The following is a 25,479-nucleotide window of genomic DNA, read 5'->3' as shown; positions in this document are numbered from 1 at the left end:
CCGTGATGTTGCAGCGTCCTGGATAGCGATCTCGTTGTGTTTGACACGCATCAGCGATCTGGATCCCGCTGTGCCATCGCTGGTCGGAGCTAGAAGTCCGGAACTTTATTTCGTCGTCAGGTCAGCGTGTATCGTCATGTTTGACAGCAAAAGCAACGACGCAGCAACGTTTTACATGGAGCTAACAACCAGCGAGAACGATAAGTGAGTCGCCGTTACGTCACTGGATCGCTCCTGCATCGTTCTGGAGCTGCTGTGTTTGACGTCTCTACAGCAACCTAAACAGCGATGCTGCAGCGATCGGCTCGTTGTCTATATTGCTGCAGCATCGCTGAGTGTGACGGTACCTTAAGACTCACCATTCTTAGAAGTCTTCTCAGCAGAGTGTTTCCCCCGCACAATGACCCCCTCTGTGCAACAAGTGATAACACCGCTCTATTAAGTTTTATTAGCTGGTGCCACCGCTTCCTGCCCATCTAATGGCTGGCGTTGCCACCATGTTGGGTCTAAGGGTATGGTGATAGTGAGGGGTTTTCATGAATTATTTTTTTTTTACAGAAACTCTGCAAAATCCATTAGTTTTGATTGGAGCGTGAGATTTTGCTCCAAAGACTGAGTGTGAACACACCTTAGGTAGTAACTATTGTTTACATTTTTATGCACATTTTTATACACATGGGAAGAAGGAAGCAATATCACCATTACACACTGAACGGGAAACCACTGGGTAAATCTGACAGGGAGAAGGACTTGGGGATCCTAGTTAATGATAAACTTACCTGGAGCAGCCAGTGCCAGGCAGCAGCTGCCAAGGCAAACAGGATCATGGGGTGCATTAAAAGAGGTCTGGATACACATGATGAGAGCATTATACTGCCTCTGTACAAATCCTTAGTTAGACCGCACATGGAGTACTGTGTCCAGTTTTGGGCACCGGTGCTCAGGAAGGATATAATGGAACTAGAGAGAGTACAAAGGAGGGCAACAAAATTAATAAAGGGGATGGGAGAACTAAAATACCCAGATAGATTAGCGAAATTAGGATTATTTAGTCTAGAAAAAAGACGACTGAGGGGCGATCTAATAACCATGTATAAGTATATAAGGGGACAATACAAATATCTTGCTGAGGATCTGTTTATACCAAGGAAGGTGACGGGCACAAGGGGGCATTCTTTGCATCTGGAGGAGAGAAGGTTTTTCCACCAACATAGAAGAGGATTCTTTACTGTTAGGGCAGTGAGAATCTGGAATTGCTTGCCTGAGGAGGTGGTGATGGCAAACTCAGTCGAGGGGTTCAAGAGAGGCCTGGATGTCTTCCTGGAGCAGAACAATATTGTATCATACAATTATTAGGTTCTGTAGAAGGACGTAGATCTGGGGATTTATTATGATGGAATATAGGCTGAACTCGATGGACAAATGTCTTTTTTCGGCCTTACTAACTATGTTACTATGTTACTATGCCATAAATCTATAGTATACATGAATAGAAGATATCTGATCAGAGAAATCTGCTTTTTTTCCTCCTCCAAGACTCATCATTCATTTTCAAAATTCTCAATTGACGTGTACAATTTGTTCAGTGAAGACAGACTTGGCCTCAGGTTGTCTGCCGGGGTCTTAAAGACGTTGTGTTCACATATCTGTATACTTTAGATGGCTGATTGCTTAATGAGCCAACAGCTACTACTGCAAACGACGTTCCATCCTTGCACCCAATACACTCGTGTGTGTTCTCTATCCGCAGGCCGTGAGACCTGACATGCCCAATTGTTCCTTTCCCCTTCTTGTCAGGCAGAGTCGGGAGACCCATTTACACATTAATGGCCAAATCATCAGAATCATCAGTTTTGTCTAATGTGTGTGGCAGATTTCTGAAAGGACTATTAACTGAGAAACATTGGATTTGTTAAAGAGATAATACATCATTTGGACCTAGCTGGAAAATGGTATTAAAGAATGAAATAATTTGTATTGACCAGTTATATCCCCTGCTGCAGGGATAAAGTACTGTACACACATGACCGCTGCAGCCAATCACTGGCCTCTGGTCATTGCTGGGGTCAGCGATAGGCTGCAGCTCTCACATGAGAGCACGTCATTGCTGCAGGAAAGTACACAAACACTGGTGGGAGATATGACTGGTGAGTATACATTCTTTTGTCTTGTTCCATTGGACGAATTAGAACTAATGTTGTTGGAGCATAATTATGACATGGTGGGGATATCTGAAACGTGGCTGGATGAGAGCCATGACTGGGCTGTTAACTTGCATTGCTATAGCCTGTTCAGAAATGACCGTACAGATAAGCGAGGGGGAGGGGTGTGTCTGTATGTAAAATCGTCCTTAAAACCCATCCTGCGCGATAATATAGCTGAATTTAATGAAAATGTAGAATCCCTGTGGGTGGAGATAAGGGGAGGGGGAAAAAATAATAAATTACTGATAGGGGTTTGTTATAAATCTCCAAAAATAATGAAATAGATGAAGCTGCGACTCAAGGAGGAGTCATTATTATGGGGGACTTCAACTACCCTGAAATAGATTGGGGAACAGAAACCTGCAGTTCCAGCAAAGGTAATCGGTTTTTGACAACTATGAGAGACAATTACCTTTCACAACTGGTTCAGGACCCAACAAGAAGGAGGGCACTGCTAGACCTAATATTAACCAACAGGCCAGACCGCATAGCAAATATAAGGGTTGGGGGTCACTTGGGAAATAGCGATCACAAAATAATAAGTTTTCATGTATCCTTTAATAAGATGTGTAGTAAAGGGGTTACAAGGACACTAAACTTCAGGAGGGCAAATTTCCAACGGATGAGAGAGGATCTTGGTGCAATTAACTGGGAGGATATCCTGAGACACAAAAATACACAAAGAAAATGGGAGACGTTTATTAGCATCCTGGATAGGACCTGTGCACAGTATATACCGTATGGGAATAAACATACTAGAAATAGGAGGAAACCAATATGGCGAAATAGAGCTGTAAGGGGCGCAATAAGTGACAAAAAGAAAGCATTTAGAGAATTAAAGGAAGTAGGTAGTGAGGAGGCATTAAATAAATACAGAAAATTAAATAAATTCTGTAAAAAGCGAATCAAGGCAGCAAAGATTGAGACAGAGAGACTCATTGCCAGAGAGAGTAAAAATAATCCTAAAATATTCTTTAACTACATTAATAGTAAGAAACTAAAAAAATGATCGTGTTGGCCCCCTTAAAAATAGTCTGGGTGAGATGGTGGATGAGGATGAGGAAAAAGCCAATATGCTAAATGACTTTTTTTCATCAGTATTTACACAAGAAAATCCCATGGCAGACAAAATGTCTAGTGATAAAAATTCCCAATTAAATGTCACCTGCTTAACCCAGCAGGAAGTGCGGCGGCGTCTAAAAATCACTAAAATTGACAAATCTCCGGGCCCGGATGGGATACACCCCCGAGTACTGCAGGAATTAAGTACAGTCATTGATAGACCATTATTTTTAATCTTTAAAGACTCCATAATAACAGGGTTTGTGCCACAGGACTGGCGTATAGCAAATGTGGTGCCAATATTCAAAAAGGGAACAAAACCTGAACTCGGAAATTATAGGCCATTAAGCTTAACCTCTACTGTGGGTAAAATCCTGGAGGGCATTCTAAGGGATGCTATACTGGAGTATCTGAAGAGGAATAACCTCATGACCCAGTATCAGCACGGGTTTACTAGGGACCGTTCATGTCAGATTAATTTGATCAGTTTCTATGAAGAGGTAAGTTCCGGATTGGACCAAGGGAACCCAGTGGATGTAGTGTATATGGACTTTTCAAAAGCTTTTGATACGGTGCCACACAAAAGGTTGATACATAAAATGAGAATAATGGGGACAGGGGAAAATATGTGCAAGTGGATTGAGAGCTGGCTCAGGGATAGGAAACAAAGGGTGGTTATTAATGGAGCACACTCGGACTGGGTAGCGGTTAGCAGTGGGGTACCACAGGGGTCAGTATTGGGTCCTCTTCTTTTTAACATATTTATTAATGACCTTGTAGGGGGCATTCAGAGTAGAATTTCAATATTTGCAGATGACACTAAACTCTGCAGGGTAATCAATACAGAGGAGGACAATTTTATATTACAGGATGATTTATGTAAACTAGAAGCTTGGGCTGATAAATGGCAAATAAGCTTTAATGGGGATAAATGTAAGGTCATGCACTTGGGTAGAAGTAATAAGATGTATAATTATGTGCTTAATTCTAAAACTCTGGGCAAAACCGTCAATGAAAAAGACCTGGGTGTATGGGTGGATGACACTCATATTCAGTGGCCAGTGTCAGGCAGCTGCTACAAAGGCAAATAAAATAATGGGATGCATTAAAAGAGGCATAGATGCTCATGAGGAGAATATAATTTTACCTCTATACAAGTCAGTAGTTTGACCACACTTAGAATACTGTGCACAGTTCTGGTCTCCGGTGTATAAGAAAGACATAGCTGAACTGGAGCGGGTGCAGAGAAGAGCGACCGAGGTTATTAGAGGACTGGGGGGTCTGCAATACCAAGATAGGTTATTACACTTGGGGCTATTTAGTTTGGAAAAATGAAGACTAAGGGGTGATCTTATTTTAATGTATAAATATGAGGCGACAGTACAAAGACCTTTCTGATGATCTTTTTAATCATAGACCTGAAACAGGGACAAGGGGGCATCCTCTACGTCTGGAGGAAAAAAGGTTTAAGCATAATAACAGACGCGGATTCTTTACTGTAAGCAGTGAGACTATGGAACTCTCTGCCGTATGATGTTGTAATGAGTGATTCATTACTTAAATTTAAGAGGGGACTGGAAACCTTTCTGGAAAAGTATAATGTTACAGGGTATATACACTAGATTCCTTGATAGGGCGTTGATCCAGGGAACTAGTCTGATTGCCGTATGTGGAGTCGGGAAGGAATTTTTTTCCCCAATGTGGAGCTTACTCTTTGCCACATGGGGTTTTTTTGCCTTCCTCTGGATCAACATGTTAGGGCATGTTAGGTTAGGCTGTGGGTTGAGCTAGATGGACTTATAGTCTTCTTTCAACCTTAATAACTATTTTTCAGTAACTCAAAAACGACTTTTTAAAGCACTGCTCTTATGTTTGATGTGTGGCACCCTTCTATTATAGAGGGATAAATGTTAGATGCAAAGTGAAAAATGTAATCTATTTTAGCATCAATAATTGTTGAATATTTTATAATGTGTGTTTTGTAGGGAACATTTTTAGTTGGTCAGCCATCTGCACAGGCATCCGGAAAGCAAGCCGCCTCCAATGTGGCTGCTCAAGGAAGTGCCGGAGCCTCTGCACAGGGACAGCAAGCTCTGAAAATAACCTCCGGACAAAAAGGCACCATTATTGCACAGGTAAGGAGCACCTTTATTTAGCTTCTAGCCTCGGTCTACATATGTATGGTCTGGTTCTTTAAAGATTATATATTATGTTCTATATTAACCCCTCATTGACCTTGGGATTTTCCGTTTTTGTGTTTCCATTTTTTGCTCCCCTTCTTCCCAGAGCCATGACTTTTTTATTTTTCCATCAATATGGCCATGTGGGGGCTTGTTTTTATCCTTCGCCCTCATTGAGGGACACAGGACCATGGGTGATACGCTGCTGCCACTAGGAGGACACTAAGCAAATACACAAAAAAGTTAACTCCTCCGCAGTATACACCCTCTGCTGGCTCTATCCTGAACCAGTTCTTGCTTACTGTCTTTATGAGGCACTAGGGTCTGATTTCAGACCCAGACTTTATTTTATTTTTCTATTTTTTTTCCATTTTTTTCACGGATTCGACAGGCGAGGGGGCCTTTCAAGGTTCCGATCTCCCAAAAATCTTCAACAGGCGGGAACGCGGAGTGTCGCCTCTCCGTACCCCCTCCTGCAACTTTTACGTCTGCCTGGGCTCTTATAGGGGTGAAGGATCCTTAAATGGGTCTGCTCTCCCCACACCAACAACGGATGGGAACATGAGATGTCGCCCTCACGTACTCCCTTCCGGAGCCAGGCCCTTCATCGAAAAGCTGTTCCCTGCAGTGGAATGAGGATGATCTTGGGCACTTCCCTAGGGTTGGTAGTTCTCCCTCCAGAAAAGATTTCCTCTCTAATCCGGGGAGCTCAGTTGGTATCTCTGGGCCGCTCTCACTCCCTGCGGTTCGCCATGCAGGTACTCTGGAAAATGGTGGCATCGATCGAGGCAGTGCCGTTTGCCCAATTTCACTTCCGTCCCCTGCAGCAGGCCTTGATCTCCGCATGGGACAAGAATCCAGCCTCCCTGGGTCGCGCTTTCGCCTGGCACCCAGAATCGGACAATCTCTCAGGTGGTGCACTGCACCTTTGTCCTTGGATCAGGGAAGGTCTTTCCTCCCGGTTCACTGTCTAGTAGTGACCACCGACGCCAGACTTCTCGGATGGGTGCAAGCTTTTGTCACCACACTGCTCAGTGACATTGGTTCGCTCAGGAAGCCAAGCTTCCGATCAACATCCTCGAGATCCGAGCGATAACGCTGGCTCTTCATAGTTTCCATCACCTACTGGCGGCACGTCCCGTCCGGATCCAATCAAACAATGCCACGGCTGTGGCGTACATCAATCACCAGGGAGGTACGCACAGCAAAAGAGTGATGACCAAGGTTTTGCACATTCTACAATGGGCCAAGACAAATCAATCGCTCATCTCCGCAGTTCACATTCCGGGGGTAGAGAATTGGGCGACGGACTTTCTCAGCCGCCAGGGCATAGCCTCAGGAGAGTGGTCTCTTCACCCGGAAGTCTTTTGCGGCATTTGCCAGCGTTTCGGCACTCCAGATGTGGACCTCATGGCCTCCAGGCTGAATGCCAAGGTCCCGGCATTTGCAGCCTGATCCCGCGATCCGTTAGCCATCGACTCGGATGCCCTAGTACTCCCATGGAGCCAATTTTGCCTCCCTTACATCTTTCCATCTGTTCCGGTGATCCCAAGGGTCATCCGAAAAATCAAAGGGGAAGGCATTCCGGTGATCCTTGTCGCTCCGGACTGGCCATGCCGAGCTTGGTACGCGGAGCTAATGCATCTCGTCACCAATGTTCCCTGGAGGTTACCGGATCTTCCGGACCTTCTCTCCCAGGGACCCATTTGCCACCAGAACTCGAGAGTTCTGAGTTTAATGGCCTGGCCATTGAATCCTGGATCCTAGCACAAGCCGGATTCTCCCGTCAAGTGGCACCTTCCATGACCAACGCTAGGAAGCCTGTTTCCATGCGTGTTTACCATCACGTTTGGAGAACTTTTTTCTCTTGGTGTAAAGATACGGGTCTTTCCCCGTTGGTGTTTTCCGTCCCCTCCATTCTGGAGTTTCTCCAAGCGGATCTGGATTCAGGCCTAGCGCTGGCCTCTCTCAAAGGCCAGATCTCGGCCCTCTCCGTCCTTTTCCAACTTCGGATAGCTTCCAAGCCTCCGGTTCAGACCTTCATGCAGGGAGTTTCACATATTGTCCCTCCATACAAGATACCTTTTAAAACCTTGGGACCTTAACTTGGTCCTCAGTGCTTTACAAGAGACTCCCTTCGAGCCACTACAGGATGTTTCCCTCTCTCCTTTCATGGAAAGTTGCCTTTCTGGTGGCAATAACATCCATCAGACGGGTCTCGGAACTGGCGGCTTTGTTGTGCAAACCTCCGTTTTTGATTTTCCACCAGGACAAGGTGGTGCTCAGGACGTCTCCGTCCTTCTTACCTAAAGTCATCTCATCTTTTCATTTGAATGAAGACATTGTCCTGCCCTCTTTCTGTCTGGTTCCAGTCCGTCGTACTGAGAAAGCCCTTCACGCTTTGGACTTGGTGAGGGCTCTCAGAAAGTACATTTCCAGACCGGCGTCTTTTTGCAAAGCTTATGCCCTTTTTGTGCTTCCGGATGGTCACAGAAAGGGTTTGCCTGCCTCTAAGGCCACGATAGTCAGATGGCTTCGTTCAGCGATTCAAGAAGCTTACCGTGTCAAGGGCCAGTCTATCCCCGCAGTGATTAAGGCACACTCCACTCGGTCAGTGGGGGCCTCCTGGACCATTCGGCACCAGGCATCCGCTCAGCAAGTGTGTAAGGTCCAACTATGCTAACTGCATACTATTACTCATCATTGAGTTAAATATGTATTAAAGGGGTTATCCACCATTTGAGGGCTTTGTTTTCACTTAAATGCATATGTTTGGTGCTAAAAACAGTTGTTGCAATGGGTTTTATTTAAAATGTTGTGCAATTAGTCTTTGTTTTGTACAGTATATTGCTGGCTGCAGAATGAGTTAACAGAGAATGTGTTAGTGCGTTCATGCTCTGATGAGAGAGTTTGTAACTCTTTTATCTATCTTTTTCACCTGATTTTATCACTGCAAGGAAACAAAGTGCCTGTAAAAGTCCACAAGTGCAAAATTTAGAATGAAAACGAATTGTAAAAATGATGGTTGATCCCAAATTCTTGAATTGAAATAAAATAAATGCAAAAAGTTGCTCCAAGAGGTTTAAAACCAACCCCTTTCAAGTTCTCATACTTTCTCTTGTGAAGGGTCAGTGTAACCATGTCGGGGTCGTCACGACAATACCCTTCATCCACCAGTCATTCCAAATCAGATTAAAAGCAGTGGTATCGGAGTGAAGAATGAGTCAGACAAAAGCTGGTTCAAACTCAGTCTGCTTATGCTTCCACACGTAGTGGTAACCTCACAGCAACTACTGAACTTTATTTCCTAAAACACAATATTACATGATCTATTGGGGGAAGGTGTGCAGAGGGCGGGGATAGGCAGGGGTTAAGCAATGTATCTAGTATTCAGTCCCTCTGGTTGGCCTGACATCATCTGATGAATCTTCCTTTGTCCACATCTTGTCCAGTTTCGAATTCCAGAGAAATGTTACTTGTCCTTCTGGAATGTATAACTCGTTTTTTCAGCAGGGCGAATCTGGAGCAAAGATGAATACTGGCAGCCATCTTAAATACAGTTAAATTTGCATTTGGCAAGCAAAGGGGAAAAACTTATTGTTTCACAGCATAAGAATATATAAAAGTACAAAAGAGTATAAAGATAAATATATTTTCACCTTGACAATCCCCCCTAAACACTAAGTTTTCCCTAAAAAGAAAGATCCTTCGAGACTGTCCATGTGATGGGGAAAGGGGAGGTGGATTTCTTCATCCAGACACCTCAGAAGCTCTCCCCTTGTGAGAGGCCACCAGGCAGCTGAACCCTTCACTAGCTTCACATGGAGTTCTCCCGCTGTCCCTAAACTAAATCTCTTAGCATCATCTGAGAGTAAAGGGGTTTTGTCTATCTTCTTGAGGGGGACGTACTTAGGGATCTCCCCTGGATCAGTGCCATTGTACTCTGGTGGGTCTACTTCTTGGTTGAGGAAGGTGCCAGTCGGAGTTGCCCTAGTGATAACCTTTTTATACAGGGGAATAACACAACAGAGGATTATCGATCTAACCACAAGAAGGGCAATCAGTACTAGACAAGCTTGTTGAAGGAATCCTTTGAGCCCACCCAACCAACCGGAAAAGAAAGATGTGTCTACTCCAGCATTAGATTTTAATTCTGCTTCTAACCCATTTAACTTTTTAAGGGCTATCATGGTCTTTCCATTTACCCCAGAGTTCTGAGGGATATAGGTACAACATTCCTCTCCCACCATCCCACAGACTCCTTTCTCAGCTAAGATCATATCAAGGGCTAGTCGGTTTTGGAGGGTCATTCTAGTGTTAGGGCCTAATTCCTCAACTATACCCTGGAAAGCATCACAGGTAAAATTGACAAACCTTTGTTCACTGTAATATATGTAATTGATCCAATCAACATTTTTATTAATCTGCACCTGTGGTATTAAAGAAGCAAAGCTAGCACAGATCTGGTTCTGGGCTTTAAATTGGTCAGGCACCCCCCTTGGCACTCCAATGCCATCGACATATATCAATGGATTTTCTTCATAACTCATATGGAGCTGATCGAGACTTCTCCTCTTTCTGGTATATTCATCAGGTGTCTCTGGATCCCAAGGTAAAATCTTAAACTGCATAGCTAGTTTAACAAGGGTGCATTGACCTGTCCAGGTATTAGGCAACCTAGGACGGAGCTTACCATCTCCACATAACCAATAAATGTCGTACATGTACTGTGTATGATTAGCTAGCAAATCAGTATCTAGGGAACTGTTCTCTTTGCAGAAACCTGTCTCGAAGACCCCTACTGATGTACCTGTAGTGTTGTGGGAATTATAGCAGGTATAATTATCAGCTAATACGGTTATCCCTCCTGGGACCTTTAGTGTGGGTGCTTCATGAATTAGTGGGACATAATCTGAGCAATCAGTGGGCTTTAAATCCTTCAACAGATTCATAACACAGGCAGTGGTATTGTCATCAGGAAAAAACAATGCATGTGTGTATAGATGTGTATTCGCTGCAGCACAAGCAATACATCCTACAGAAATATTCTGAACTCTTACATTGTATCTTACCCATTCTAACCATAAATTTTTCCTTGGGGCTGTTTGTGTTTCTATGGAGAAGACTTCTTGCCAACGAAGACCTGGAATGGGGATTACTTCGTTAACTATATTTTGCAAACGTTCACCTGGGCCTGGTTTAGCTGTACTGGTAACGGGGGCCTTGGTTGGTCTGAAGCTAATATCCTGGAGCTGTATATGGCCTAAATTCCCATAGTATCCACTATTAAACACATTATGAAAATATCTTCCCAGCACAATTGTTATCTCTGGTAGCACATATATAATACTGGATAATTCCCTCTACCACCCGCTGAGTCTCGGGGCACTTGACTACATCGCAGAAATCAAATCACCAGATATTTACCGGGGCCGTTAGGTTTACCCAGAGAATAGTGGCACCGGGATTCTTATTTACAATAGGGGCCGGGGAGGTAGGGGTGAGGATGACCCCTGGCCCTAGGACCAAAAACAACAACAACATTTTCCTTCGATCACCACTGTGACTAAGCGCTGGTTCGGTCTCTTTTGCAGTGTGAAGCGTAGATCCAGGTGCTCTTTCCTTCAAGTTTTACTGACATAGCTTTTCACGACCATAAAACCACCAGGCTTCAAATTGTGACAAATATCGGTTTCTGCTGAATCTGGAAGGGAAAAAGAAACTAAAACATGGGTGTTAGCAACATTTTTACTAAGCTGAATAACATATTGAACAGCACGGTAAGTTTCTTCTGACAACTACTGAGACTGAAAATTTACAACTGAGAACCTAGCACCAAACAATATCTCATATGGGTACAGGCCATGTTTTGCAATAGGGGTAGTACGAATGTGTAAGAGCCCTGGCCATGGAGCCGTAGTCTCCTGCATCATTTTGGTCAATTGTCCCTTCAGTGTGCCGTTCAGCCTCTTAACTTTCCCACTGGATTGTGAATGGTACGGAGTATGGAGGGCTACAGTGGATCCAAGCATTGTCAGAACCTCCTGATACACATGAGAAGAAAAGTCCGGGCCTTGGTCACTTTCAGCAACTTCTGGAACACCATATCTGCATATAACTTCCATCACCAGTTTCTTTGCTGTGATCTTTGCAGTCACATTGGTAACGGGGAATGCTTCTGGAGAACATGTCGACAACCACCAGATAATATTCATACCTTCCAGACTTAGGCAACGTGATGTGGTCCTGTCGTCCACCTGGAGCTTTTGGAAAGGATAATCGGGCTTCGGGGGTACACGTTGAAGTTGACCGGGTTTGCAGGTCTGACAGATACCTCGATGTGTGGGCCCATGCGCCCACGTGACAATAGCAGCGTACATCGGCTTAGGGAGACACACAAGTTGGTCCTTTTTCCAGCGACCATTGTCCATACGTGCTCCATCAGCTTTCCACTGCTTCACTTCTTCCTTTGGAGACATTCTCTGCATCGTCATTAAGCGGTCTTGCGGGGTCCGGCAGCAAACCTCAGTCTGTCGTAGATCATCAGGTTCCTGTAGAGCCAGTGTTTCTTGTAACTTTTTACACTGAGAGCGTGTGGTCATCATAGCTGGTATGGTCAGTTCAACGGGTAGGAGAGCAGCGGCTTTTGCTTGCATATCCGCAAAGGTGTTACCAACAGTCTGTGGCCTGTTCCATAGTACCATACTCCTAAACTTTGATAATGGCCACCTGAGTAGGTAATTTGATTGAGTCCATGAGGGCTTTAACAGCTTCAACATTCTTCACTGAGTCCCGGCGGTAGTAACAAACCCTCGATTGGTCCATAGGGCTCCGAAATCATGAGCAATACCAAATGCATACTGTGAGTCCGTGTATATTAGCCCGCCAGTCCTTGGCCAAAGTACATGCAGTAGACAGAGCCTGACGTTCTGCTTCTTGTGCTGACAGGCAGGGAGGGAGGGAGTGCAGCTCCGTGCACTACAGTGTCTTCCGTAATAACAGCGTATCCGGTGTCAAATCTGCTAAAATCATCAGCATATCTTGAGCAGTCTTTCAGGGCCTTGTAGAGAGGTTGCATTATGTGGGATGCGTCCGGTATCCACTGACAACAATAAGTACATAGTCCAAGGAAACGCTGGAGCTCAGTCTCATCTTTTGTAGAGCTGACGGCTATTTTTCTTTCTTCTGTGAGGTGTCTGGCACCCTGAAGGAGACAGTGACCCAAAAATATCACTTGACCAAGGCAGAACCGAAGTTTCGAGGCCGAAACCTGACAGTTCAGATCTGCCAGATACTTGTGAAAACTAACAGTGGCAACAATGGCTTCCTGCTCTGTCTGTGCACACAACAAAAAACAAAAAAATTACCCACATACTGAAGCAGCATAACATAAGGATATTCTAACTGCCAGGGTTAGAGACACTATCCCCCCTGTTTTTTTTATTTTTATTTTTTTTTTAACTGATTGGGAAAGGACATGTGAGATACACATCTCATTATACTCATCTACATAGGGGTTATATAACGTAAGGACCATCTGACCATCATCTTGGAATTATACTCTGGAGTGGAACTGTGATAATAAATCTGTCCCCAGTAAATTTACCGGACATAAGGGAGAGATTACAAACTGAGCAGTAACTTCAGGGGAAGGTCCCACAGGGATGGGTTTTGTGAGAGTCTATCAATTGGGTCTGCCATCTACTCTAATTAAAACAAGCTCTTGGTCTGAGAATTAACATAGCGAGGCTTGGGAGGGAGATTTCCAGACACAGGGTTAAAATGGATATTGGAGCGTAAGACTGGATTTGTGTAAGGGAGGGGGCTGGAGCTGGAATCTGTTTCTTGGGCCACTGATAAGGAACCAAGCTGCGTGCCGTGTCCTTGAAGCTGTGGCGGGGGGGAGGGGGACTAGAGAGCAAGTAAGGATCGCTGCAGCTGCTGATACAGAACAGGTTAAGTTCTTCTGGACTCAGCGCGTACTGAACCAAGGACAGAATATACACAACTCCATATTCTTCAGCGCAGCCGGCCCCCCTTTCTCTGGCCCGCAGCACAAAGAGGAGAAGTCAAAAAACAATTCACGCAGGGGTTCACCCCTCCCATCGGCTACAAACACACAGATAAGAATTTACAGCATTCCTCAACACAAAAGAAGAAAAACAACAACGCAGCTATTTGACTCCCCCCTCCCATGGGGTGTTTTGGAAAACCACAGTAACGGAATACAGCAATTCTCAGACTCAATTAATTTCTACAAAACCTTCACACAATTCATATACCAAAACACCTTAGAAAAACCAATGATTGAGATATTTTATAGCCAAACACGGGCTCTGCATCCTCTCATCCTCCCTCTCCATCAACCTCTTTCTTTAAACCTCGTTCTTTAAACCTCGCGCAACTCGCAGATGAGCTTGCGCTTGTTCTAACAGTCCTTCATCTTTCAACATTCTTGACTGCCTTCTTGCCCTCCCGTGACTCTACTATTGTCTTGACTTCCACAGCATCCTCAACTAACCTGTGGGGCACGGACTTCTTCTTTAAGAGACGTAACATGACTCACAGAATACTACGCCCTTCTGCAGTAGGCCGCTGACCGCGACAGCAACACTTGTGTCCTAACACGGAGCGTCGCGCTCTACGTGTTATGAATAAAGAGCCTACCGCTCAATATTTTTCCCTAACCTGAACACCAGTGATTACAGTCTGCCCTGTCACGATATTCTAAACGTTGGGAGGCTGTCTCCTAGTGAGACCCCTCCACTGTGTTTCTGGCGGTCCGCCTCTTGGGACTTCTTAATTACCGATATGTGCAAGTGTGTGCAAGTGTTTCTGGTGGTCCCCCTCTTGGGACGTCTTAATTACCGATATGTGCAAGTGTGTGCAAGTGTTTCTGGTGGTCCCCCTCTTGGGACGTCTTAATTACCGATATGTGCAAGTGTGTGCAAGTGTTTCTGGTGGTCCCCCTCTTGGGACGTCTTAATTACCGATGTATGTGCGTGCAATATCACAGAGGCTACGTCTCCTATCCCTTCCTCAAAGCCGCCCCCAATCCACAAACTTCTCAATCTTTCACTCTATCACTACTAGGCAACAGTCACGGGTAGGGTGGTTGAATGGAGTACAATGACCGGTGGAGGAGGTGTGGTGTACACGAGGACGCGCAGAGTGCGACGTCTCTCAGTTGCTGGTTCGAAGCGTGGCACGGGATCGCGCTCGGTCTCACCACTTGACCGGTCACTCCCCAGACCCAAGGAGACCACAGACTAACCAATAACGGCTGAAACACTAGCAAGTGTGACACATACATAGTATGTGTTCTCCACTTACCGTGTTTGGAGGGTGATCAGTCCTCGAGGTCAGCCACTACGGGTGTCGTCCACGGACGTCCAGGCATGGGTCCAGGGGGTCTCGGATCGCGGGCCACGCCCCACGTTGGTTGCGCCAAATTGTCGGGGTCGTCACGACAATACCCTTCATCCACCAGTCATTCCAAATCAGATTAAAAGCAGTGGTACCGGAGTGAAGAATGAGTCAGACAAAAGCTGGTTCAAACTCAGTCTGCTTATGCTTCCACACGTAGTGGTAACCTCACAGCAACTACTGAACTTTATTTCCTAAAACACAATATTACATGATCTATTGGGGGAAGGTGTGCAGAGGGCGGGGATAGGCAGGGGTTAAGCAATGTATCTAGTATTCAGTCCCTCTGGTTGGCCTGACATCATCTGATGAATTTTCCTTTGTCCACATCTTGTCCAGTTTCGAATTCCAGAGAAATGTTACTTGTCCTTCTGGAATGTATAACTCGTTTCTTCAGCAGGGCGAATCTGGAGCAAAGGTGAATACTGGCAGCCATCTTAAATACAGTTAAATTTGCATTTGGCAAGCAAAGGGGAAAAACTTATTGTTTCACAGCATAAGAATATATAAAAGTACAAAAGAGTATAAAGATAAATATATTTTCACCTTGACAACCATAATATGATTATTTTATAAAATGCTCTAAAAATAAATACAAAAATCTGGGAACTTCCCCTTTAACATCTTTAAAAATGTTGGAGGCGTCCAAAGCAAACGTCAGAGAGAATTATCTCCAAAGAATCCATATCTCATTCATGGCATTAAACTTGTATAATTGGAAGTGATATATATAAAAATGAACATGGATATAATCGTACATTGAAAAGACGTCTTTCTCGGCGATCCATCCCCGCGGCTCCTCCGCTGCTCTCTTTCTTGCGCGGTAGGGTCAGAGTGTGACCTCCATAATCCATCAGAGGACATGGCACTGACCGAAAACTCATCGTTGCTGCCAATAGATGGGTGCACAATCGCCTTAAAAATGCTCTAATAAATGCGTTTCTTACTCTGTTGCCTGCAGAAAAGCTGTGTAGTTGGGATTAGAATAAGACATAAGGATATTTCTGTATGTGGCTACTGTTTGGTTGTCTTCTTACTTTTGTCAAACCTGTTTCAGGCAAACAGTAACGCACCTGGATTGGTAAAAATATCTGAAAATGTCCTAAAGTCATTGCCAGTGACGTCTCAGACACAGAAGCCAGGCACTACACTACTGAGGGTGGCAGGTGGCGTTATAACTGCAAGTGGCACATCATTGCCATCCGTGTCTGCAAATGGACCTGCAATACAGGTAGGCTGTAGCCACGCGAGGGCTGTAACTAGCTGCTGCCGTCCTCCATGTACAGATATGGGACATCAGTGACTGCTCATCTCTAGGAAATGATTTCTCCTTCATTACAATTACTCGGCGCAAAATAACTGAATTACAGGCAGAAATCAAAACTGAGAAACCCTTAGATGCCAAATACTTGGCTGTGGGATGTCACAATATTCCAGTGTATAAACAACCATCCATAAAGAAACTATGCTACTTGGTGATGGCAAAATAATTAAAAAACACAGCGTGGGCCCCCTCTATTCTTGATAACCAGCCTTGCTGAAGCTGACATTGCAGCCCCCTGCTATGAGTTTTGCTTGGCTGGTTAGGTTATAGAAAATAGGGGTTTTTGATTAATTTACAGTATATACTCGAGTATAAGCCGACCCGAGTATAAGCAGAGACCCCTAATTTTGCCACAAAAAAATGGGAAAACTTAATGAGTCAAGTATAAGCCTAGGGTGGGAAATGCAGCAGCTACTGGTAAATGTCAAAAATAAAAATAGATACCAATAAAAGTAAAATTGAGACATCAGTAGGTTAAGTGTTTTTGAATATCCATATTGAATCAGGAGCCCCAAAAGATGCTCCATACAAAATACACCCCATATAATGCTCCATAACGTTTATGATGGGCCCCATAAGATGCTCCATACAAAAATATGCCCCATATAATGCTCCATAAAGTTTATGATGGGCCCCATAAGATGTTTCATACAAAAATATGCCTCATATATTGCTGCACAAAGGTTGATTATGGCCCCATAAGATGTTCCATAGAAACATTTGCCCCATACAATCCTGCATAAAGGTTGATTATGGCCCCATAAGATGCTCCATAGAAACATTTGCCCCATATAATGCTGTATAAAGGTTCATTATGGCTCCACAGAATATTATACTCCATATGCTGCTGCTGCGTTTTAAAGAAAAAAACCGACATACTCACCTCTTGTCCTGAGCAGGCTGGGACACCGGCACTTGCAATATTCACCTGTCCCCGTTCCACCGCTGCGCGCCGCTGTGTCCGGGTCTGTTCAGTTGCTGTTCAGGCAGAGGGCGGGGCGCACACTAAACACGTTATCGCACCCTCTGACCTGAGCGTCACAGCCAGAGGACGCAGAAGACACAGCACGGCGCTGGAACGGGGACATGTGAATATCGCATGGCTCACCCTCCCCTGTTATACTCACCCTCCTGGCGCGGTTTGCACGTCCCTGCTTCTCTGATGGTCTCTCCGGCGCCGTCAGCTCTTCCTCTGTTCAGCGGTCACTGGTACCACTCATTAAAGTAATGAATATGCACTCCACCCCTATGGGAGTGGAGTCGCGTCCATATTCATTACTTTAATGAGCGGTACCACGTGACCGCTGAACACAGGAAAAGCTACCGGCGCCCGGTGACCATCGGAGAAGCAGGGACATACAGAGACGCGCCGGGAGGTAGGTGAGTATGATGTGACAGCTGCCGCTCCCCCGCCAACTCCCTGGCACAATGACTCGAGTATAAGCCGAGAGGGGCACTTTCAGCCTAAAAAAAATGGGCTAAAAATCTCGGCTTATACTCTAGTATATACGGTATTTAGTTATAGCGCAAGAGGCGGGTGAGGAATATCCCCATCATCTGCTTCTGCTGTCACTTTTATTAACAGCAGCAGGTGTAGGTTGATGGGAGTAATAGTCCCAAAAGCCCCTACCTGCTGACTTGAATATAACTCATCATTCTCCTGTGCTGGCGCCGATCGCAGAGCAGGGGAGAATGATGAGAGCCGTGTTCTACACCCGGCGCCGGGGAACAGCGCTTACTGTAACGCTTCTTCCTTGGCGCCGATGTGTGTCACGCGGATGGCATCCATGTGTGTTCTCCATGTGTGCGGGACCATTTGCGGCCCGTGCTGACTGTAAAAAACTGGACATGTCTACGTGTGGGGCACAAGGTCCGTGGAAACACACTGACATGTGCACAGACCAATTGATTTGAATGGGTCTACGTGTGTCAGTGTCTCTGGTACGTGTGGAAACTGTCACCACAAGTACCGGAGACACGGACGTGTGAAAGAGGCCTTAGTTACCCTGCACTCCTCTGATTCTGCTGCGGCATTGGAGAGTGCACTTTTCGGGCCAGTGTTCAACTATGACTCTGTTCCATACTGTCAATCTTCAGGAGTGCACCGGCCCAGGCAAATAGGGAGCCATGTGGCCCAGAAGATTAAATCTTCCAACAACCCTTTAACATGAAAACTCAGTTTATGCAGTAGGTTACTTTCTGACGATACAATCCTTGTCAAATGTATTCTGGCATGAAGGGCAGGAGTAATTAATTATTCCTTAAAAGATATGGATACCTTCAGGGATTTTTTTTTTCTTTTTTAGATGCTTGTTATTTGAGGGGGGGGCTAAAACTTACTTTTGCAAATTGGGTTTGGCTGATTTATGACCACAGACCACATCAAATTTGAGCTGTACTTTTGATGTGGTCATAAATCAGAAGAAAGGAGATAAAATAATTACAATCTCCTCATCTGAATGAGCTCGCTAAATGGATTCTTAGTTAACTCGTTCTACAGCTGGCAATATGCAGAGAAAGAGAATAGAAAAGTCCTGGGTAATGGAGGTTTCCTTTCAACCAAATCTTGTAAGGGAACAGTATAATAACTGGATTAGACCTCAGCAGCCACCAGTTGGGTACTGTATACGTCGGCACAGGGTTTTAGAAATCTCTTCCACTTGTCAGTACTTCCTGGGCTACACAATTGTCAGTCCATACCCTGAGCAGAAAACTATCGGCAGATGGGTAAATATCTTTTTTTTTTTTTAGAACTCTGTATTCCTCTGTTGTTCCTCATGGAAATATATTAATAAATTTACAACTGGACAATATCCTTCCCCCCCGTACCTATAGAATGTGCCCCTACACAATGCAAGACAGTCGGCAATGGTTAAACAATATCCAGTCATAGACACAGCCTTTTGCCAAGGGGAATGGTAACATCCAGTTTTTAATATATTCATTAATTTCCGAGAAGATTGTTGTTGCAGGGGCACACTGTATAGGAAATGATCATGTCGAATTGTCAGGTTTTTTTAATACCTTCCCATGAGGAATAACAGAGGAAAGGTGCAATGCAAAGATCAGAATTGTTGAGTTTTCAGCTCCATTGTAGCCTTTGAACTAGCTTACAACTAGAGATGACGTTGTAACAGACAAATGTTGTAAAATCCTTGAACTTCCAGAAACTTTTGCTCAGCAAGAACTAATTTGCAAAGATTGAACAGGTATAAATATTTACGGGGTGTTCATTGACCCGTCTTGTTTATAAACATTCTATTTTCTTGCTTCATGATTTTTATGTTTTTCAGGTTACCGAAGGGTCAAGCAGCACGGTGCCATCTGCCACGTCATCCAGTAAAACCCATGTACAGCAACCCCCTGCAGCACCAAACGCCACCAGCCAAGTGAAGATGGTGGGGAGCAGTAGATCTGGTGCATTATCAGCCCCTGTCCTCACATCGAGAGCTGCGCTTAGCCCAGTCCCCAGCACTTCTCTACTAGCAGGTATTGTATCTAGTGCATGCTCTGATCACTGATCCGTATACATTGAGCTGTATACTGTGTGTATATAAAATGTCTGTGTGGGTGTGTAGATGTTGTTGGGATTCACGCTCTCAGATAGTCACTTGGATACATGTGGCACAAAGTTTTATATTAAAACAGCATGTACGTTATTGTCCCTCATAAGCTTTACAGTTCAAAACAGCAACAACCTTCATTCAGTATCAATGGATAACATAAACAGTCATTTTCTGCAGGCAGAATTATTATTATTGATATAGCACAATTGATTCCATGGTGCTGTACATGAGAAGGGGTTACATACAAATTACAGATATCACTTACAGTAAGCAAACGAAAGATGACAGACTGATACAGAGGGGAGAGGACCCTGCCCTTGCGAGCTTACATTCTGCAGGATGGTGGGGATGGAGACCATAGGTTGGGGGTTTCAGCAGCTCCGGTGTTGGTGAGGGGGTAGCTCTGGTGGTGGTGAGGAGGCAGTGGGGTCATTGCAGGCTGTAGGCTCTCTTGAAGAGGTGGGTTTTCAGAATGAAATAAAATGTAACAGCCTCAGCAATCTCGGTATTCCCAGCAGCAGCACACTCAGATTAAAGGCGTTCACCAAACAAACACCTCTGTTTGGCTGCAGCACATTTCTCTTTGCTGAGCAGACCAACCAACCAGCAGCTCTGTCTTTCTCTAGTATCCACACTGCTGAGCTAACCCAGCTGTACTATGGCATGAGTGGCGGATCTGTCACATATGGGAGCCTCGTGGAGCTGGAGGAATGTAAATTAGGATTTTTTGTTTTGGTGTCTATTATTTTGATCAGAAGAATATTGCTGCTTGATTCTTCCCGTGAAATCTGATGTAGCTGCTGACGGTGCCTATGAACACCAGTATAACACCTCTGACGATAGTGTAAATCTTTGACCCTTTAGCATGTTGTGCATCGCGTATCTTAAAGTGGTCAAACTTATACAGAAAGCTGCTAAAATAATGAAACCGCATATACTCGCCCTCTGTTCCATCACTGCTTCTCTACTGCGCCCTGCCTATGTACCGCAACTGGCCTCCATGGCATACAGCAAGATAGCGTGAAGGCCAGTGACTGGCTGTAGATGTCACATGCAGGTAAATTGCAGTCAAAATAAAGAGTACTCGTACAGGAATCAGCGAGGATGCAGTGCTGTAACAGAGGGTATATTGTTCTAACCTTTTCAGTAGTATTGCTGCCAGTCTGCGGTTTTTTTGTAGAACTTGGACAACCCCTTTTAATGACTGATTTTTTTTTTTGTTTTCTTCTAATCAGTATGCTACATTATAAATGAAGTTAAAATACTTTAGTCTCATTACTAAACTGCATTTTCTCATTTTCCAGTAAAATCAGATCCAGACTCCAGTAACACGTTATCGTATCACACTGCTGCTACGTCATTGAAATTAGAAGACCACATGGAATCCGAATCCTGCTCCCTAAAGTAATTATCGTGGTCCGCCCTTCTGCTATCATTCAGCCCCTATATCTCATTGCCCATTAGATTTACATTGATTGTGTTGATGTTTGCACTTAACATGATGCAAATTCTGAGTATCCATGTTGTCTTCAGTTTACCGCCAGAGGTTAAATGAAGGGAATACATGCTTAGAAAAAAAAAAAATATCCGCGTACCCATGACCATTGGCTGCATTCACGGGGGCAGGCCAAAAAAAAAAACAAAATGTAAACTTCTCAAATTCATTATGCACACCCCCACCTCTGCCCGGGTCCTCTGCCACTCCTGATTTACACACTCGTGACCTGACTTAAAGGTCCCATCAATTCTGTGCCACCTGGCTCCATTTTATTTTTTTTACTGTAAGGGTATGTACACACGGCCAGGAATAGGCAGCGCTTTGGAAGCTGCACATGTCCGCTACGTCCAAAGCACTGCAGTCTATTGAACGCAGGTGAATCTGCATGTGTATATTGAACCGTACGGATTCTCTGCATCCAATACATTGTACAGGTGAAATTTATCTTGTGTAGACTCGCATCTCCACAAGATAAATTGACATGCTGCAGTCTGGAAACACGTTCCGCATGTCCGTTTTCACAGGTAATCCGCGGGCTTCTCTGGACGCATAGTGGAGATGGGATTTCGTGAAATCTCATCCACTATGATGTAACATCTGGACGCTGCGGGTTGGATTCTACACAAGTACGCAGTGTCCAAACCGCATTGTTTACGGATTGTGTGCATCTACCCTTAAGCTTTTTTTATTATTTTTTTTATTGGTTTTCAGTACGCACATTTGACTAAACCTTTTATACGATTTGTTCTTCAAATCCGTGTTTAATCCTTTTTTTGCAGGACGGAGCATCTCCAGAATTTCAAGCAACTGCTAACAGCCACGGTAAAGAAGATTCCACTTATAGGGGAAAGAGGTAGTTGTCCTTTCCCTTCTACATTGTTTTTGTGCTCCTCTGTCACACAGACTGTGGACTGTTAGTGACACTGCTGAATTTCCAGAAGGTCGGGTCTTCATGTGAAATGGAGAGGGCATATGATTTGTTGCATTCTGTATCGATAATTTACGTTTGAAGGACGGATATCTTTATTTTTTCATAAATCTCTCCAATAGTGATTCTTTTGCTCCAATAGAAAGGCCCAAATCAACTGTATCCGTTACTTCGTATGAGCCGTTGACAACACACAATATGTAATAACCGTTCGCTCCTGCTGATAGTCCTGATGTAGCCGAGCAGTCCCTGATTTGTATTCAGAGCACATTGTTTTCTCTATCGCCTTTCATTGGGGGACACAGAAACCATGGGTGTATGCTGCTGCCACTAGGAGGCTGACACTATGCAAATAAAAAAGTTAGCTCCTCCTCTGCAGTGTACACCCTACCGACAGGAAGTAGGATATTCAGTTTAGCTTAGTGTCAGTAGGAGGTGGACACGGGTCTTTCATTAGACCCTTATCTACCTCAATGTGCGTCGTTTCTTTTCAGATTTTTCCGGAGGGATACAGGATGAACAGTCACACCTGTAGTCCCACTATGCGGACTATGAGTACGGCGTGTACTGCCACCCCGTATCCTCATAGATCCCTCTCCAGGACCAAGATCCTAGCACACCAGCGTGCTCAGAAGTCCGGTCCTGGCTCCGTCCCCCACCCACTCGCCCACCAGAGCCTGTCGGTTGGAGGAGACGAGGACGTCCATCACAGCTCCGTGGACGTCTGATACCTTCAGGTTAGTAATTGCGTGGGATGTTTAGGTGAGTATTTCCCCTAAATTTCCAGATCTTCCCCTTACTCTCTCACGGTGTGGGGGAGTAGTTGTCCCTAAATACGCTGCAATCTTCTATGGCGGCGCTGATTTTATTTTAAAAGGGATCCTAGGGGCACCAAGACGAGCAGTGGCTCTGCACTACGGGCTATCCCCTTCATCGGGGCCGCAGTGCCCTCACTGCGGCCGCCCTGCACAGCGGCCGCAATGTCACCTTTCTGGCGACGCCGGCACCGCTCCCCCCTGCGGCCGCCCTGCGAGCTTCGGCGCCGCGATCCCCTTTCCGGCGGCGCCGGCCTCTAATTTAGGTCCCGGCTCCCGCCGGGGCCTACTTCCGGTACCGCGCTCCTTCACTTCCGCTTTCTTCGGGCGGGCTTTCTCCCGCCCGACAAACTGTGCCCTGCAATCTCCGCCCACCGGTGCCATCTGGGCTGTCTCCGCCCCTTCCTCCATGTCGCTGCTGAGCACAGGGCAGGAGATTCCAACGTGCCCGCATTTTCTCCTGGGGGCACAGCACATCATCTGCGCGGATTACACCAGAGGCTGCAGGGCAGCAGCTCCATCTTTCTGTTCCACTGCTGTTCTTCAGGCCTGCAGTAAGTTCCGGACAAGAGTGCCCCAGATGTGTCTACCTGTTCTTCTAGGGGCTATCTTTCCTGAGGAGCATCTTCCAAGCCGTGCAGCCTTCCATCTGGACACCACAGCGCCTGCCGTGAGTACCTCTGCACCGCAGTTTGACTCAAACCCCTAATCTTCTGACATTTCCCTCAGGGGCCCGTTCGGTCTAATTTTAAGGGAGGTCGCTCCCGGCCTCCTACCTTTTCCTGTGTCTTAGTGAAACACTTTCAGGGTTCGCCTTGTAACCACAAGCTCCCTTCAGGCAGGCCTGCAGCAACCCACATTTTGTTCCCGCTGCTCCGCCTCAGAGCGAAGTCCCCACCCCAGGCTGGGCCTCCCCTCTGTCTCTATCAGTAGCGGATCTCACACGGGTGTCCCAGACCCTTGTGTCCGTGCTCGATCGGTTGCCCCTGCAGCCTTCCGTAGTAGCCAGCGGGTCACGGGAAGCTCTGTCCGAGTCTTCCAATACAGGCCGCGAAAGATTCAGACGGGAACGCCAGTCTGAGTTCTCTTCTCGGTCCATCTCGCCCCACGGTCCTTCTCTGTGGTCGAGTTCCCCCTTATCCTCCCCCTCTGAGTCAGGCGAGGCTTTCTCTGATGTGCCTTCGGAGGATAATTTGGGGCCGGAGTCGAACCATATCTTAACATGAGGGATATGGTTCAAAGCCTCATTGGAGCGTCCAATCTGACCTGTGGCAACAAAGATTCCTCTACGAAACCCGCAGATCAGGCGTTTTCGTTTAGACGGTCTAAACTACCTCCCAAGGGATTCGCTCCTCATCCTGAATCGAGGAGCTTCTGGCCAGAGAAAGAGCGAATTCGACCAGACGTTCTCAAAGAGGAAAGCGTCTTGGAGTCTCATATCTCTTTCCTCCGGATCTCATCGCCAACCGGAATGAGAGGCGATGGAGAACGACCTCTCCCCCTGTGGATCCGCCGGCTGCTAGACTTGCCACCAACAGAGTCCTCACGCTGTCCGGTGGGGCGACTCTGACAGGTTCCATCGATAGGATCATGGAATCCTTTGTGAATTCGGCTCTCGAACCTGCCGCATCATCCCTATGCCCGCTTGCACTTGGGTTTCGAAGTCGGTATCCGAAGGGGCTAAAACAACTCCGTTGGGGCATTCAAGCCGGAACTCCACCAGACTGGCTGGCGGAAGTTACCACCCAGATTACTCATGCCGGGGAATAATTTGTTCTCTGGACGTCGCGTCTTCTGCCGCTCAGACACCCGGTAATGTTGTTGCCAGCCGTCGTTCTGTTTGGCTCAAGAGTCATCAAAGAAGTCCCTTACGAGCCTGGCTTTTTCAAGGATCACGTCTTTTCGGTTCCAAGCTGGACCAAATTATTAAGGAAGCCACTTGGCGGCACCAGTTCTCTTAGGCGGCAACTTCGGTCCTTTTCGGCCTTTTTTGTGTCGTTTCGCGGCATCAGATTCCTTTTCGCAACAGAGGCCACAGGCACGTTAAGAAAAGAAGGTATTCTTCGACTCACTCCTTCCTGGCGTTCCCGCTACTCCTAAGGTGGATTCTCCAGGTCCAGGACTGGAAGTTCCACCTAGGCATGACCCACAACTAGACTCTAGCCCGTTTCTCCTGTTCCTCAGGGACGTCTGGGTCTCCTCAGTAGAGGACGCATGGGCCAGGGCACTTGTATCCTCTAGATACAAAATCTTCATTTCACGGCCCTGGGATCGTTTTCTTCGAATCCCAACCTCCAAGAGACCCCGCTCTAGTCCCGGGTTTCTTTACAGCCATTGTTTCCCTCCTTAGATCCGGGGTAATCGTTCCCGTCCCAGAACAGGAACGGTTCAACGGTTCACAGGCTTCTCTTCGAATCAGAGGATGACAAGGTTCGTCCCAGTCCGGATCTCAATTTGCTAAACAGGAGGTTTCGTC

General features: G+C 45.8%; 1 protein-coding gene across 2 annotated transcripts in view; it reads left to right on the top strand.

The window, feature by feature from the left end:
- The window catches only part of YEATS2 (YEATS domain containing 2), a 123,028-nt gene that overhangs the window by 78,921 nt on the left and 18,628 nt on the right, over positions 1–25,479 (top strand). For both annotated transcript variants that reach the window (XM_069727777.1, XM_069727776.1), the window contains exons 18-22: positions 5,252–5,401; positions 15,930–16,103; positions 19,490–19,685; positions 21,067–21,166; positions 22,040–22,113. In XM_069727777.1, coding sequence (XP_069583878.1) covers positions 5,252–5,401; positions 15,930–16,103; positions 19,490–19,685; positions 21,067–21,166; positions 22,040–22,113 — 694 coding nt within the window. The remainder of the gene's footprint in view (positions 1–5,251; positions 5,402–15,929; positions 16,104–19,489; positions 19,686–21,066; positions 21,167–22,039; positions 22,114–25,479) is intronic.

This window comes from Ranitomeya imitator, chromosome 5, assembly GCF_032444005.1.
Source record: "Ranitomeya imitator isolate aRanImi1 chromosome 5, aRanImi1.pri, whole genome shotgun sequence".
Lineage (NCBI taxonomy): Eukaryota > Metazoa > Chordata > Amphibia > Anura > Dendrobatidae > Ranitomeya > Ranitomeya imitator.
The sequence above is the reverse complement of the archived record's forward strand: the minus strand, read 5'-3'. Positions and strand labels throughout refer to the sequence as shown.